Source organism: Salmo salar, chromosome 15, assembly GCF_965601325.2.
Source record: "Salmo salar chromosome 15, fSalSal1, whole genome shotgun sequence".
Taxonomy (NCBI): Eukaryota; Metazoa; Chordata; class Actinopteri; order Salmoniformes; family Salmonidae; genus Salmo; species Salmo salar.
In genome coordinates, this window is record NC_138305.1 from 14,777,192 (window position 1) to 14,793,194 (window position 16,003).

Below are 16,003 nucleotides of genomic sequence, written 5' to 3' on the forward strand. Positions count from 1 at the left end.
CATCCCTCCTACGTCTGCCATGGAGAGGAGCAGGACCTCCTTTGTCAGGGTTTCTCCAAAAGTAGACTTTATCCTCGGCCTTGTCTTTTTTGTCTTGGTTGAATTTCTTGATTTTAAGTTCCTTTATTTCTGTAGACAGCTTGTCCTGGAGCGCTTGGTTAGTTTTCATCAGTTCATTGAATATGCCATCATCATTAACAGCTATTTGTAGAGCTGTGCGTTTGTCTTTAATCGTATTATCCATTTCACTAAAATCCTTTTTCAACTGGTCAACAATTAATGTCATTAAATCAATAGAGCACTTGTTCAGGATGGCACACCAGCGCTCACAGAAATCATCTGTGCTCTGTCCCAATGATGGCTCTTTTTGCCACCTGAGTCCCCGTGGAATAATGCCTTGACGCACGTAATCACTAAGAGTGACTATATGTAGATGCGTTCTCGTCTGGCGCTTAGATAAATGTAACAGTTCTTTCGAGAGGTCAGAATTGCCTCCCGGCATGTCAAAAACGGACTCCGAAACAATGATTTTATCACGCTCCTTTAGGCTATATTCAAAGTAATCTTGTTTAGGTCTGTGACCAGTGTCAGGAAAATAATTATCATTCGGCATCGTTTAAGAGCTTTTTTGTCGATAGGGTGCTGTTAACTGGGTAACAGAACAATCTAGAAAAAAGAAACGCACACCTATAAAGGCGAGGTGCTGGCTAGCGGAGTAGAAAACTAGAAAATAAGGGAAAGCCGCACACTCTAAGAGCTCAGATGCAAAAATGTAATAACCAACGTTTCGACAGCAAAGCTGTCTTCATCAGGGTATCATCACAAACACTGCAAGATGAGTCATTTATATAGTGTCAAGAGACACACAGGTGTTTGTAATCATGGCCAAGTGTGGCCTAATATCATTGGTTAACTCAAATATATATAAAAAAAATGGCATACAAAGAACATACAAAAGACAAACAAATGGATAGCATACGATCATAGCATTTGTAGTCTAAAATGTATCTAACAAACAATTACAATGGCAAAATCACAATAATCACAAGAATATCAGGTTCCCTTTATCTAATATCAGGTTCCCTTTATCTAATATCAGGTTCCCTTTATCTAATATCAGGTTCCCTTTATCTAATATCAGGTTCCTCTGATCTAATATCAGGTTCCCTTTATCTAATATCAGGTTCCCTTTATCTAATATCAGGTTCCCTTTATCTAATATCAGGTTCCCTTTATCTAATATCAGGTTCCCTTTGTCTAATATCAGGTTCCCTCTGATCTAATATCATGTTCACTTTGTCTAATATCAGGTTCCCTCTGATCTAATATCAGGTTCCCTTTATCTAATATCAGGTTCACTTTATCTAATATCAGGTTCCCTAAATCTAATATCAGGTTCTTTATCTAATATCAGGTTCCCTTTATCTAATATCAGGTTCCCTTTATCTAATATCAGGTTCCCTTTATCTAATATCAGGTTCCCTTTATCTAATATCAGGTTCTTTATCTAATATCAGGTTCTTTATCTAATATAAGGTTCCCTTTATCTAATATCAGGTTCATTTTATCTAATATCAGGTTGCCTTTATCTATTATCAGGTTCCCTTTATCTAATATCAGGTTCTTTATCGAATATTAGGTTCTTAATGTAATATTAGGTTCTTTATCTAATATCAGGTTCCTCTGATCTAATATCAGGTTCCCTTTATCTAATATCAGGTTCCCTCTGATCTAATATCATGTTCACTTTGTCTAATATCAGGTTCCCTCTGATCTAATATCAGGTTCCCTTTATCTAATATCAGGTTCACTTTATCTAATATCAGGTTCCCTTTATCTAATATCAGGTTCCCTTTATCTAATATCAGGTTCTTTATCTAATATCAGGTTCTTTATCTAATATCAGGTTCCCTTTATCTAATATCAGGTTCCCTTTATCTAATATCAGGTTCTAATATCAGGTTCTTTATCTAATATCAGGTTCTTTATCTAGTATCAGGTTCTTTATCTAATATCAGGTTCCCTTTATCTAATATCAGGTTCCCTTTATCTAATATCAGGTTCCCTTTATCTAATATCAGGTTCCCTTTATCTAATATCAGGTTCTAATATCAGGTTCTTTATCTAATATCAGGTTCCCTTTATCTAATATCAGGTTCCCTTTATCTAATATCAGGTTCCCTTTATCTAATATCAGGTTCCCTTTATCTAATATCAGGTTCCCTTTATCTAATATCAGGTTCCCTCTGATCTAATATCAGGTTCCCTTTATCTAATATCAGGTTCCCTCTGATCTAATATCAGGTTCCCTTTATCTAATATCAGGTTCCCTTTATCTAATATCAGGTTCCCTCTGATCTAATATCAGGTTCCCTTTATCTAATATCAGGTTCCTCTGATCTAATATCAGGTTCCCTTTATCTAATATCAGGTTCCCTTTATCTAATATCAGGTTCTTTATCTAATATCAGGTTCCCTTTATCTAATATCAGGTTCCCTTTATCTAATATCAGGTTCCCTTTATCTAATATCAGGTTGCCTTTATCTAATATCAGGTTCCCTTTATCTAATATCAGGTTCTTTATCTAATATCAGGTTCCCTTTATCTAATATCAGGTTCCTTTTATCTAATAGCAGGTTCCCTTTATCTAATATCAGGTTCCCTTTATCTAATATCAGGTTCTTTATCTAATATTAGGTTCTTTATGTAATATTAGATTCTTTATCTAATATCAGGTTCCTCTGATCAAATATCAGGTTCCCTTTATCTAATATCAGGTTCTTTATCTAATATCACGTTCCCTTTATCTAATATCAGGTTCACTTTGTCTAATATCAGGTTTCCTTTATCTAATATCAGGTTGCCTTTATCTAACATCAGGTTCCCTTTATCTAATATCAGGTTCCCTTTATCTAATATCAGGTTCTTTATCTAATATCAGGTTCCCTTTATCTAATATCAGGTTCCCTTTATCTAATAGCAGGTTCCCTTTATCTAATATCAGGTTCTTTATCTAATATTAGGTTCCCTTTATCTAATATCAGGTTCTTTATCTAATATCAGGTTCTTTATCTAATATCAGGTTCTTTATCTAATATCAGGTTCTCTTTATCTAATATCAGGTTCCCTTTATCTAATATCAGGTTCTTTATCTAATATCATGTTCTCTTTAACAGATATCAGGTTCCCTTTATCTAATATCAGGTTCCCTTTATCTAATATCAGGTTCACTTTATCTAATATCAGGTTCCCTTTATCTAATATCAGGTTCCCTTTAACTAATATCAGGTTCCCTTTAACTAATATCATGTTCCCTTTATCTAATATCAGGTTCCCTTTATCTAATATCAGGTTCCCTTTATCTAATATAGGTTTTGGTTGAAGAGCTGATAACATTCGGTATCAAAAATATGCAAAAATAGTGAAAATTTGAAAGGGGCAAATACTTTTTCACGGCACTGTAGTAAAACCCTTTCTGTCTGTTTCAGGATGAAGAGGAGGTCCCAGGAGTGTCCAGCCGGCCAGACTCTCAGTCTGAAGAGAAGAAGATCATCGATCCCAACAGTGACGAGTTCCCAGAGAACGTAACCAAGCACATCATTGAGTAGGTCTCCCTTTCATACCCTAACCCTAACCTCTGACCCTTAACCCTAACCTCTGACCCTTAACCCTTTCATACCCTAACCTCTAACCCCTAACCCATGCACATCATCGAGGAGGTCTCCTTTTCACACGCTAACCTCTGAACTTTAACCCCTAACCCAAGCACATGATCGAGTAGGTCTCCCATTCACACGCTAACCGCTAACCCAAACACATCATCGAGGTCTCCTTTTCAAACCCTAACCCTAAAGTCTGACCACTAACCGTTAACCCAAGCACATCATCGAGTAGGTCGACCTTTCAAACCCTAACCTCTGCCCTCTAACCCAGGCACATCATCGAGTAGGTCTCTCCTTCAACCCTAACCTTTGAACCCTAACCCCTAATCCATGCATATAATCAAGTAGGTCTTCCTTCACACCAGGGTTTCCGTTAGCCGGTAAATGCCGGCTTTTGGCTGATAATTTTTTTTTTTAAGCGGATTAATTAAATTGTTGCCAGCCAAATTGTCTGGGAGAAGAAAAACAATATAGCAAAATAATGCTTTATATTTATTGATGGAAATACCAGTCTATGGGCTCCACCTTAAACATAAACATACATCCTCCAGCTGCTGGGACTAATGCATCCAAATCAAATGTATTCTTATAGCCCTTCTTACATCAGCTGATATCTCAAAGTGCTGTATAGAAACCCAGCCTAAAACCCCAAACAGCAAGCAATGCAGGTGTAGAAGCACGGTGGCTAGGAAAAACTCCCTAGAAAGGCCAAAACCTAGGAAGAAACCTAGAGAGGAACCAGGCTATGAGGGGTGGCCAGTCCTCCTCTGGCTGTGCCGGGTGGAGATTATAACAGAACATGCCCAAGATGTTCAAATGTTCATAAATGACCAGCATGGTCAAATAATAATAATCACAGTAGTTGTCGAGGGTGCAACAGGTCAGCACCTCAGGAGTAAATGTCAGTTGGCTTTTCATAGCCGATCATTCAGAGTATCTCTACCGCTCCTGCTGTCTCTAGAGAGTTGAAAACAGCAGGTCTGGGACAGGTAGGAGGTCTGGGACAGGTAGCACGTCCGGTGAACAGGTCAGGGTTCCAGCAGGTCTGTGACAACAGGTCTGGGACAGGTAGCACGTCCGGTGAACAGGTCAGGGTTCCATAGCCGCAGGCAGAACAGTTGGAACTGGAGCAGCAGCACGACCCGGTGGACTGGGGACAGCAAGGAGTCATCAGGCCAGGTAGTCCTCAGAAAGAAAGAAAGAAAGAAAGAAAGAAAGAAAGAAAGAAAGAAAGAAAGAAAGAAAGAGAGAATTAGAGAGAGCATACTTAAATTCACACAGGACACCGGATAAGACAGGAGAAATACTCCAGATATAACAGACTGACCCTAGCCTCCTGACACAAACTACTGCAGCATAAATACTGGAGGCTGAGACAGGATGGGTCAGGAGACACTGTGGCCCCATCCGATGATACCCCGGACAGGGCCAAACAGGAAGGATATAACCCCACCCACTTTGCCAAAGCACAGCCCCCACACCACTAGAGGGATATCTTCAACCACCAACTTACCATCCTGAGACAAGGCCGAGTATAGCCCACGAAGATCTCCCCCACGGCACAACCCAAGGGGGGGCGCCAACCCAGACAGGAAGACCACGTCAGTGACTCAACCCACTCAAGTGACGCACCCCTCCTAGGGAGGGCATGGAAGAACACCAGTAGGCCAGTGACTTAGCCCCTTCTGGGACTAATGCATCCTCCAGCTGCTGGGACTAATGCATCCTCCAGCTGCTGGGACTAATACATCCTCCAGCTGCTGGGACTAATGCATCCTCCAGCTGCTGGGACTAATGCATCCTCCAGCTGCTGCTGGGACTAATGCATCCTCCAGCTGCTGCTGGGACTAACGCATCCTCCAGCTGCTGGGACTAATGAATTCTCCAGCTGCAGCTGGGACTAATGCATCCTCCAGCTACTGCTGGGACTAATGCATCCTCCAGCTGCTGCTGGGACTAATGCATCCTCCAGCTGCTGCTGGGACTAATGCATCCTCCAGCTGCTGGGACTAATGCGTCCTCCAGCTGCTGCTGGGACTAATGCATCCTCCAGCTGCTGCTGGGACTAATGCATCCTCCAGCTGCTGCTGGGACTAATGCATCCTCCAGCTGCTGGGACTAACGCATCCTCCAGCTGCTGCTGGGACTAATGCATCCTCCAGCTGCTGCTGGGACTAATGCATCCTCCAGCTGCTGCTGGGACTAATGCATCCTCCAGCTGCTGCTGGGACTAATGCATCCTCCAGCTGCTGCTGGGACTAATGCATCCTCCAGCTGCTGGGACTAACGCATCCTCCAGCTGCTGGGAGTAATGTTTCCTCCAGCTGCTGGGACTAATACATCCTCCAGCTGCTGGGACTAATGCATCCTCCAGCTGCTGCTGGGACTAATGCATCCTCCAGCTGCTGCTGGGACTAATGCATCCTCCAGCTGCTGCTGGGACTAACGCATCCTCCAGCTGCTGGGACTAATGAATCCTCCAGCTGTAGCTGGGACTAATGCATCATCCAGCTGCTGCTGGGACTAATGCATCCTCCAGCTGCTGGGACTAATGCATCCTCCAGCTGCTGGGACTAATGCGTCCTCCAGCTGCTGGGACTAACGCATCCTCCAGCCCCTGCTAGGACTAATGCATCCTCCAGCTGCTGGGACTAATGCATCCTCCAGCTGCTGGGACTAATGCATCCTCCAGCTGCTGCTGGGACTAACGCATCCTCCAGCTGCTGCTGGGACTAATGCATCCTCCAGCTGCTTCTGAGACTAATGCATCCTCCAGCTGCTGCTGGGACTAATGCATCCTCCAGCTGCTGCTGGGACTAATGCATCCTCCAGCTGCTGGAACTAATGCATCCTCAAGGTGCTGCTGGGACTAACGCATCCTCAAGGTGCTGCTGGGACTAACGCATCCTCCAGCTGCTGCTGGGACTAATGCATCATCCAGCTGCCGGGACTAATGCGTTCTCCAGCTGCTGCTGGGACTAATACATCCTCCAGCTGCTGGGATTAATGCGTCCTCCAGCTGCTGCTGGGACTAATGCGTCCTCCAGCTGCTGCTGGGACTAATGCGTCCTCCAGCTGCTGCTGGGACTAATGCATCCTCCAGCTGCTGCTGGGACTAATGCATCCTCCAGCTGCTGCTGGGACTAATGCATCCTCCAGCTGCTGGGACTAACGCATCCTCAAGGTGCTGCTGGGAATAACACATCCTCAAGGTGCTGCTGGGACTAACGCATCCTCCAGCTGCTGCTGGGACTAATGCATCCTCCAGCTGCCGGGACTAATGCGTCCTCCAGCTGCTGCTGGGACTAATGCATCCTCCAGCTGCTGGGACTAACGCATCCTCCAGCTGCTGAGAGTAATGTTTCCTCCAGCTGCTGGGACTAATACATCCTCCAGCTGCTGGGACTAATGCATCCTCCAGCTGCTGCTGGGACTAATGCATCCTCCAGCTGCTGCTGGGACTAATGCATCCTCCAGCTGCTGCTGGGACTAACGCATCCTCCAGCTGCTGGGACTAATGAATCCTCCAGCTGTAGCTGGGACTAATGCATCATCCAGCTGCTGCTGGGACTAATGCATCCTCCAGCTGCTGGGACTAATGCATCCTCCAGCTGCTGGGACTAATGCGTCCTCCAGCTGCTGGGACTAACGCATCCTCCAGCCCCTGCTAGGACTAATGCATCCTCCAGCTGCTGGGACTAATGCATCCTCCAGCTGCTGGGACTAATGCATCCTCCAGCTGCTGCTGGGACTAACGCATCCTCCAGCTGCTGCTGGGACTAATGCATCCTCCAGCTGCTGCTGGGACTAATGCATCCTCCAGCTGCTTCTGAGACTAATGCATCCTCCAGCTGCTGCTGGGACTAATGCATCCTCCAGCTGCTGCTGGGACTAATGCATCCTCCAGCTGCTGGAACTAATGCATCCTCAAGGTGCTGCTGGGACTAACGCATCCTCAAGGTGCTGCTGGGACTAACGCATCCTCCAGCTGCTGCTGGGACTAATGCATCATCCAGCTGCCGGGACTAATGCGTTCTCCAGCTGCTGCTGGGACTAATACATCCTCCAGCTGCTGGGATTAATGCGTCCTCCAGCTGCTGCTGGGACTAATGCATCCTCCAGCTGCTGCTGGGACTAATGCATCCTCCAGCTGCTTCTGAGACTAATGCATCCTCCAGCTGCTGCTGGGACTAATGCATCCTCCAGCTGCTGCTGGGACTAATGCATCCTCCAGCTGCTGGAACTAATGCATCCTCAAGGTGCTGCTGGGACTAACGCATCCTCAAGGTGCTGCTGGGACTAACGATCCTCCAGCTGCTGCTGGGACTAATGCATCATCCAGCTGCCGGGACTAATGCGTTCTCCAGCTGCTGCTGGGACTAATACATCCTCCAGCTGCTGGGATTAATGCGTCCTCCAGCTGCTGCTGGGACTAATGCGTCCTCCAGCTGCTGCTGGGACTAATGCGTCCTCCAGCTGCTGCTGGGACTAATGCATCCTCCAGCTGCTGCTGGGACTAATGCATCCTCCAGCTGCTGCTGGGACTAATGCATCCTCCAGCTGCTGGGACTAACGCATCCTCAAGGTGCTGCTGGGAATAACACATCCTCAAGGTGCTGCTGGGACTAACGCATCCTCCAGCTGCTGCTGGGACTAATGCATCCTCCAGCTGCCGGGACTAATGCGTCCTCCAGCTGCTGCTGGGACTAATGCATCCTCCAGCAGCTGGGACTAATGCGTCCTCCAGCTGCTGCTGGGACTAATGCATCCTCCAGCTGCTCCTGGGACTAATGCATCCTCCAGCTGCTGCTGGGACTAATGCGTCCTCCAGCTGCTGCTGGGACTAATGCGTTCTCCAGCTGCTGCTGGGACTAATGCATCCTCCAGCTACTGGGACTAATGCGTCCTCCAGCTGTCGGGACTAATGGGTCCTCCAGCTGCCAGGACTAATGCGTCCTCCAGCTGCCGGGACTAATGCGTCCTCCAGCTGCCGGGACTAATGCGTCCTCCAGCTGCTGCCGGGACTAATGCGTCCTCCAGCTGCTGCTGGGACTAATGCGTCCTCTATCTGCTGCTGGGACTAATGCGTCCTCCACCAGCCGGGAGTAATGCATCCTCCAGCTGCCGGGACTAATGCATCCTCCAGCCCCTGCTGGGACTAATGCATCCTCCAGCCCCTGCTGGGACTAATGCATCCTCCAGCCGCTGCTGGGACTAATGCATCCTCCAGCCCCTGCTAGGACTAATGCATCCTGCAGCCCTTGCTGAGACTAATGCATCCTCCAGCTGCTGCTGGGACTAATGCATCCTCCAGCTGCTGCTGGGACTAGGTCCCACGCCAGGTCCTCATAAGGGACTTCAGCTAAGTGCACCCTGACTGGGCAGAATTGGGAAAGATTGTGTTGATTATCCCTGTTTCCAGTGTGCCCTCCGAGAGAGGGTTCATTCTCCAGAACAGAGTAAAGAAGGCTTCCAGATCACTCCTTCTTGTGGACGAAGTAATGAGGCTGGTGTGCATCAAGCTGCTGCAAGGAGTTGGATGGTTTTGACTTCCCAACAGCAGCGGCTCACTTTGAGCAGGCTAAGGTCCGCTGCAAACGCAAGTAAATTAAAGGCAAATTATTGTGTTGGCCAGGCCCAGCCCTAGCAGTTCTGTTCCCGCCTTGCAAAAACACAGTGTTGGAGAAGAAAGTAAAAGTGCATATGTGCCATGTAAAAAAAGCTAACGTTTAAGTTCCTATGTTCTCAGAACATGAGAACATATGAAAGCTGGTGGTTCCTTTTAACATGAGTCTTCAATATTCCCAGTTAAGAAGTTTTAGGTTGTTGTTATTATAGGAATTATAGGACTATTTCTCTCTACACCATTTGTTTTTCATATACCTTTGAGTATTGGATGTTCTTATAGACGCTATAGTATTGCCAGCCTAATCTCAGAAGTTGATAGGCTTGAAGTCGTAAACAGCGCAATGCTTGAAGCACAGCGAAGAGCTGCTGGCAAACGCAAGAAAGTGCTGTCTTCACTGATATTTTCAATCTCTCCCTGATCCCATATGTAATAAGGCCAGCATCCCTGAGTTGCCTCTTCACTGTTGACATTGAGACTGGTGTTTTGTGGGTACTATTTAATGAAGCTGCCAGTTGAGGACTTGTGAGGCGTCTGTTTCTCAAACTAGACACTAATGTACTTGTGCTCAGTTGTGCACCGGGGCCTCCCACTCCTCTTTCTATTATGGTGAGAGCCAGTTTTTGCTGTTCTGTGAAGGGAGTAGTACACAGCGTTGTACGAGATCTTCAGTTTCTTGGCAATTTCTTGCATGGAATAGCCTTCATTTCTCAGAACAAGAATAGACTGACGAGTTTCAGAGGAAAGCTCTTTGTTTCTGGCCATTTTGAGCCTGTAATCGAACCCACAAATGCTGATGCTCCAGATACTCAACTAGTCTAAAGAAGGCCAGTTTTATTGCTTCTTTAATCAGAACAACAGTTTTCAGCTGTGCTAACATAATTGCAAAAGGGTTTTCTAATGATCAATTAGCCTTTTAAAATGATAAACTTGGATTAGGTAACACAATGTGCCATTGGAACACAGGAGTGATGGTTGCTGATAACGGGCCTATGTAGATATTCCATAAAAAATCTGCCGTTTGCTGCTACAATAGTCACTTACAACATTAACAATGTCTACACTGTATTTCTGATCAATTTGATGTTATTTTAATGGACAAAAAATGTGCTTATCTTTCAAAAACAAGAACCTTTCTAAGTGACCCCAAACTTTTGAACGGTAGTGTATATACTGTACTTTGACTTAAAGCATTGCGCAACCTCATGGGTAAGCTATAGGCATTGCCTTTCAGCTGAAAGAAAGTGAATTTCCGCTCTTTTGGGCATTTAAAATAGGTCATTAACATATGTTTTATGTATCTCAGGTCTGCAAAGCAGGATGTTGATGATGAGTACACGGTGCCAGAGACTGAACTGACCATCTTCCAGCAGTCCTACTACGGTGTGGCTCACGCCATCATTGAGAGGGTCGACAAACAGTCTTCGCTGCTCATCAACGGCATGCTCAAACACTACCAGGTAAACCTAGCTCAAACAATACCAGGTAAACCTAATTCAAATACTACCAGGTAAATATAATTAAAAAACGATCAGGTAAAACTAGCTCCAACACGACCAGGTAAAACTAGCTCAAACACGACCAGGTAAATCTAGCTCAAACACGACCAGGTAAAACTAGCTGAAACACGGCCAGGTAAAACTAGCTGAAACACGACCAGGTAAAACTAGCTCAAACACGACCAGGTAAATCTAGGTCCAACACGACCAGGTAAATCTAGCTCAAACACGACCAGGTAAAACTAGCTCAAACACGACCAGGTAAATACAGCTCAAACACGACCAGGTAAAACTAGCTCAAACACGACCAGGTAAAACTAGCTCAAACACTACACTATGCTGTAACGGTCGTCATACGTAGTGGACCAAGGCGCAGCGGGTTGAGTGCTCATCTTAACTTTATTTGAACACGTAACAAACAAAACAAGAAAAACGATCGAACGAACAGTATTGCATGCTAACACACAGCAGTGCAACAACAACTTCCCACAAAGGGACAGGTGAAAACAGGCTATCTAAGTATGACTCTCAATCAGCAACAACGATGTACAGCTGTTCCTGATTGAGAGCCATTCCAGGCCAACAAAGAAATACACAACATAGACAGAACATAGAAATACGAAATAAAGAACATAACCCAAAAACCCCGGAATACTCTAACCAAACACCCCTCTACATAAACACATATACTAACAAACCCCGAACCACATAAAACAAATACCCCCTGCCACGTCCTGACTAAACTACAATAACCAATAACCCCTTATACTGGTCAGGACGTGACATATGCTGATAATGGGCCTATGTAGATATTCCATAGAAAATCTGCCGTTTCTAGCTACAATAGTCATTTACAACATTAACAATGTCTATACTGTATTTCTGATCAATTTGATGTTATTTTAATGGACAAAAAATGTGCTTATCAAATCAAAGTTTATTTGTCACGTGCGCCGAATACAACAGGTGTAGGTAGACCTTACAGTGAAATGCTTACTTACAGGCTCTAACCAATAGTGCAAAAAAGGTTTTAGGTGAACAATAGGTAAGTAAAGAAATTAAACAACAGTAAAAATACAGGCTATATACAGTAGCGAGGCTACATACAGACACCGGTTAGTCAGGCTGATTGAGGTAGTATGTACATGTAGATATGGTTAAAGTGACTATGCATATATGATGAACAGAGAGTAGCAGTAGCGTAAAAGAGGGGTTGGCGGGTGGTGGGTGGGACACAATGCAGATAGCCCAGTTAGCCAATGTGCGGGAGCACTGGTTGGTCGGCCCAATTGAGGTAGTATGTACATGAATGTATAGTTAAAGTGACTATGCATATATGATAAACAGAGAGTAGCAGCAGCGTAAAAGAGGGGTGGGGGGGGGGCACACAATGCAAATAGTCCGGGTTTCTTTATTTTCTTTCAAAAACAAGGACATTTCTAAGTGACCCCAAACTTTTGAATGGTAGTGTACATGTAGGTAGAGTTGTTAAAGTGACAATGCATAGATAATAACAGAGAGTAGCAGTATTGTAAAATAGAGGGGGGGGGGTAATGCAAATAGTCTGGGTAGCCATTTGATTAGATGTTCAGGAGTCTTATGGCTTGGGGGGTAGAAGCTGTTTAGAAGCCTCTTGGACCTAGACTTGGTGTTCCGGTACCGTTTGCCATGCGGTAGCAGAGAGAACAGTCTATGACTAGGGTGGCTGGAGTCTTTGACAATTTTTAGGGCCTTCCTCTGACACCGCCTGGTATAGAGGTCCTGGATGGCAGGAAGCTTGGCCGTGCGCACTACCCTCTGTAGTGCCTTACGGTTGGAGGCCGGGCAGTTGCCATACCAAGCAGTTATGCAACCAATCAGGATGCTCTCGATGGTGCAGCTGTAGAACCTTTTGAGGATCTGAGTACCCATGCCAAATCTTTTTATGCTCCTGAGTGGGAATAGGTTTTGTCGTGCCCTCTTCACGACTGTCTTGGTGTGCTTGGACCATCATAGTTTGTTGTTGATGTGGACACCAAGGAACTTGAAGCTCTCAACCTGCTCCACTACAGCCCCGTCGATGAGAATGGGGGCGTGCTCGGTACTCCTTTTCCTGTAGTCCACAATCATCTCCTTTGTCTTGGTTACGTTGAGGGAGAGGTTGTTGTCCTTTCTCCACACGGCCAGGTCTCTGACCTCCTCCCCATAGGCTGTCTCATCGTTGTCGGTGATCAGGCCTACCACTGTTGTGTCATCAGCAAACTTAATGATGGTGTTGGAGTCATGCCTGGCCATGCAGTCATGAGTGAAAAGGGAGTACAGGAGGGGACTGAGCATACAACCCTGAGGGGCTCCTATGTTGAGGATCAGCATATTGGATGTGTTGTTACCTACCCTTACCACCTGGGGGTGGCCCGTCAGGAAGTCCAGGATCCAGTTGCAGAGGGAGGTGTTTAGTCCCAGGGTCCTTAGCTTAGTGATGAGCTTTGAGGGCACTATGGTGTTGAATGCTGAGCTGTAATCAATGAACAGCATTCTCACAAAGGTGTTCCTTCTCTCCAGGTGGGAAAAGGGCAGTGTGGAGTGCAATAGAGATTGCATCATCTGTGGATCTGTTGGGGCGGTATGCAAATTGGAGTGGGTCTAGGGTTTCTGGGATAATGGTGTTGATGTGAGCCATGACCAGCCTTTCAAAGCACTTCATGGCTACAGATGTGAGTACTACGGGTCGGCAGTCATTTAGGCAGGTTACCTTAGTGTTCTTGGGTACAGGGACTATGGTGGTCGGCTTGAAACATGTTGGTATTACAGAAATAGACAGGGAGAGGTTCAAAATGTCAGTGAAGACACTTGCCAGTTGGTCAGCGCAAGCTCGGAGTACACGTCCTGGTAATCTGTCTGGCCCTGCGGCCTTGTGAATGTTGACCTGTTTAAAGTCTTACTCACATCAGCTGCGGAGAGCGTGATCACACTGTTGTCTGGAACAGCTGATGCTCTCACTACCAGGTAAATCTAGCTCAAACACTTCCAGGTAAATCTAGCTCAATCACTACCAGGTAAATCTAGCTCAATCACTACCAGGTAAATCTAGCTCAAACACGACCAGGTAAATCTAGCTCAAACACGACCAGGTAAAACTCGCTCAGACACAACCAGGTAAATCTAGCTCAATCACTACCAGGTAAAACTAGCTGAAACACGACCAGGTCAATCTAGCTCAAACACAACCAGGTAAAACTAGCTCAAACACTACTAGGTAAAAGTAGTCTACCAGGTAAAACGAGCTCAAACACTACCAGGTAAAAGTAGTCTACCAGGTAAACTAGCTCAAACACTACCAGGTAGTCCTGTATAGTACTGAGCAAGACAGAGAACTTGACTGTGTCTGTGCCTCTGCTTACTACTGCCAGAGTAGCAGCACCCTGATCCGTCCTGTATAGTACTGAGCAAGACAGAGAACCTGACCCACAACAAACAACACGTATATTTCTCTGTTCCTCCTGAGGTCCATGGACTGCAGTGGAATTTTGTTTGTGTTTGTGTGTGTCTCAAATGACTTGTTCCCTTCTCCTCTCTGGGTTTCAGGTGCAGGGTCTGGAGTGGATGTCTCTGTTAACCTCTTCTTCTCTCTGGGTTTCAGGTGCAGGGTCTGGAGTGGAGGGCGTCTCTGTTAACCTCTTCTTCTCTCTGGGTTTCAGGTGCAGGGTCTGGAGTGGATGGCGTCTCTGTTAACCTCTTCTTCTCTCTGTGTTTCAGGTGCAGGGTCTGGAGTGGAGGGCGTCTCTGTTAACCTCTTCTTCTCTCTGGGTTTCAGGTGCAGGGTCTGGAGTGGAGGGCATCTTTGTTAACCTCATCTTCTCTCTGTGTTACAGGTGCAGGGTCTGGAGTGGATGGTGTCTCTGTACAACAATAATCTGAATGGTATTCTGGCTGATGAGATGGGGCTGGGCAAGACCATCCAGACCATCGCCCTCATTACATACCTCATGGAACACAAGAGACTCAACGGACCCTACCTCATCATCGTTCCACTATCGTATGTTACCTCCCTGCTTGTTTCATGGCTCTCAGTTAAAGAGAACATTGCTTTTATATTACAAACAGTTTCTTCATCAGTCTGTTTACTAAAACTACAGTCATGGCTCTTAAAGGCCCAGTGCATTCAAAAATGTGATTTTTCTGTGTTTTATATATATATTTTTCCACACTGAAGTTGGAATAATACTGTGAAATTGTGAAAATTATGCTAGTTCCCTTTTAGTGTTAGGTCATTTTTTGTGTTTGATGGCTCCATCCCGCAACCCACCAGCAGAGCAGACCACCTTAGCTGTGTCTTTTGTCTTGTTGTTTATTAGGACCCCGATTATCTGTTGCAGCAGCTACTCTTCCTGGGGTCCACACAAAGCATGAAACATGACATAATACAGAACAGTAATATACAAGAACGGCTCAAGGAAAGTAGTGTCCAACAAGCTTTCTCTGCCGTTAACCTTGTTCTGAACACTTCCAAAACAAAGGTCATGTGGGTTGGTAAGAAGAATGCCCCTCTCCCCACTGGTGTGATTACTATCTCTGAGGGTTTAGAGCTTGATGTAGTCACCTCATACATGGCATACTAGATGTTACCAAATTAAACTTTATTTGTCACATGCGCCGAATACAACAATTGTAAACCTTACCGTGAAATGCTTACTTACAAGCCCTTAACCAACAGTGCAGTTCAAGAAGAGTTAAGAAAATATTTATAAATAAACTAAATAAAAAAATAATAAAGTTACAATAAAGAGACTATATGTATAGCCCATCTGTAAACAGCCCATCTATCTACCTACCTCATCCCCATACTGTATTTATCTTGCTTCTTTGCACTCCAGTATCTCTACTTGCACATTTATCTTCTGCACATCTACCATTCCAGTGTTTAATTGCTATATTGTAATTACTTCGCCACCATAGCCTATTTATTGCCTTAACTTACCTCATTTGCACTCACTGTATATAGACTCTTTGTTTTCTTTTGTTCTACTGTATTATTGACTGTATGTTTTGTTTATTCCATGTGTAACTCTGTGTTGTTGTATGTGTCGAATTGCTATGCTTTATCTTGGCCAGGTCGCAGTTGCAAATGAGAACTTGTTCTCAACTAGCCTACCTGGTTAAATAAAGGTGAAATAAAATTTTAAAAAATATATAGGGGATACCGGTACCGAGTCAATGTGCGGGGGTACAGGTTAGA

General features: G+C 45.1%; 1 protein-coding gene across 4 annotated transcripts in view; it reads left to right on the forward strand.

The window, feature by feature from the left end:
- smarca2 (SWI/SNF related BAF chromatin remodeling complex subunit ATPase 2) overlaps positions 1-16,003 on the forward strand; it is a 159,754-nt gene that overhangs the window by 71,560 nt on the left and 72,191 nt on the right. For all 4 annotated transcript variants that reach the window (XM_045695465.2, XM_082961596.1, XM_082961597.1 and 1 more), the window contains 3 exons: positions 3,490-3,605; positions 10,596-10,749; positions 14,640-14,803. In XM_045695465.2, coding sequence (XP_045551421.1) covers positions 3,490-3,605; positions 10,596-10,749; positions 14,640-14,803 — 434 coding nt within the window. The remainder of the gene's footprint in view (positions 1-3,489; positions 3,606-10,595; positions 10,750-14,639; positions 14,804-16,003) is intronic.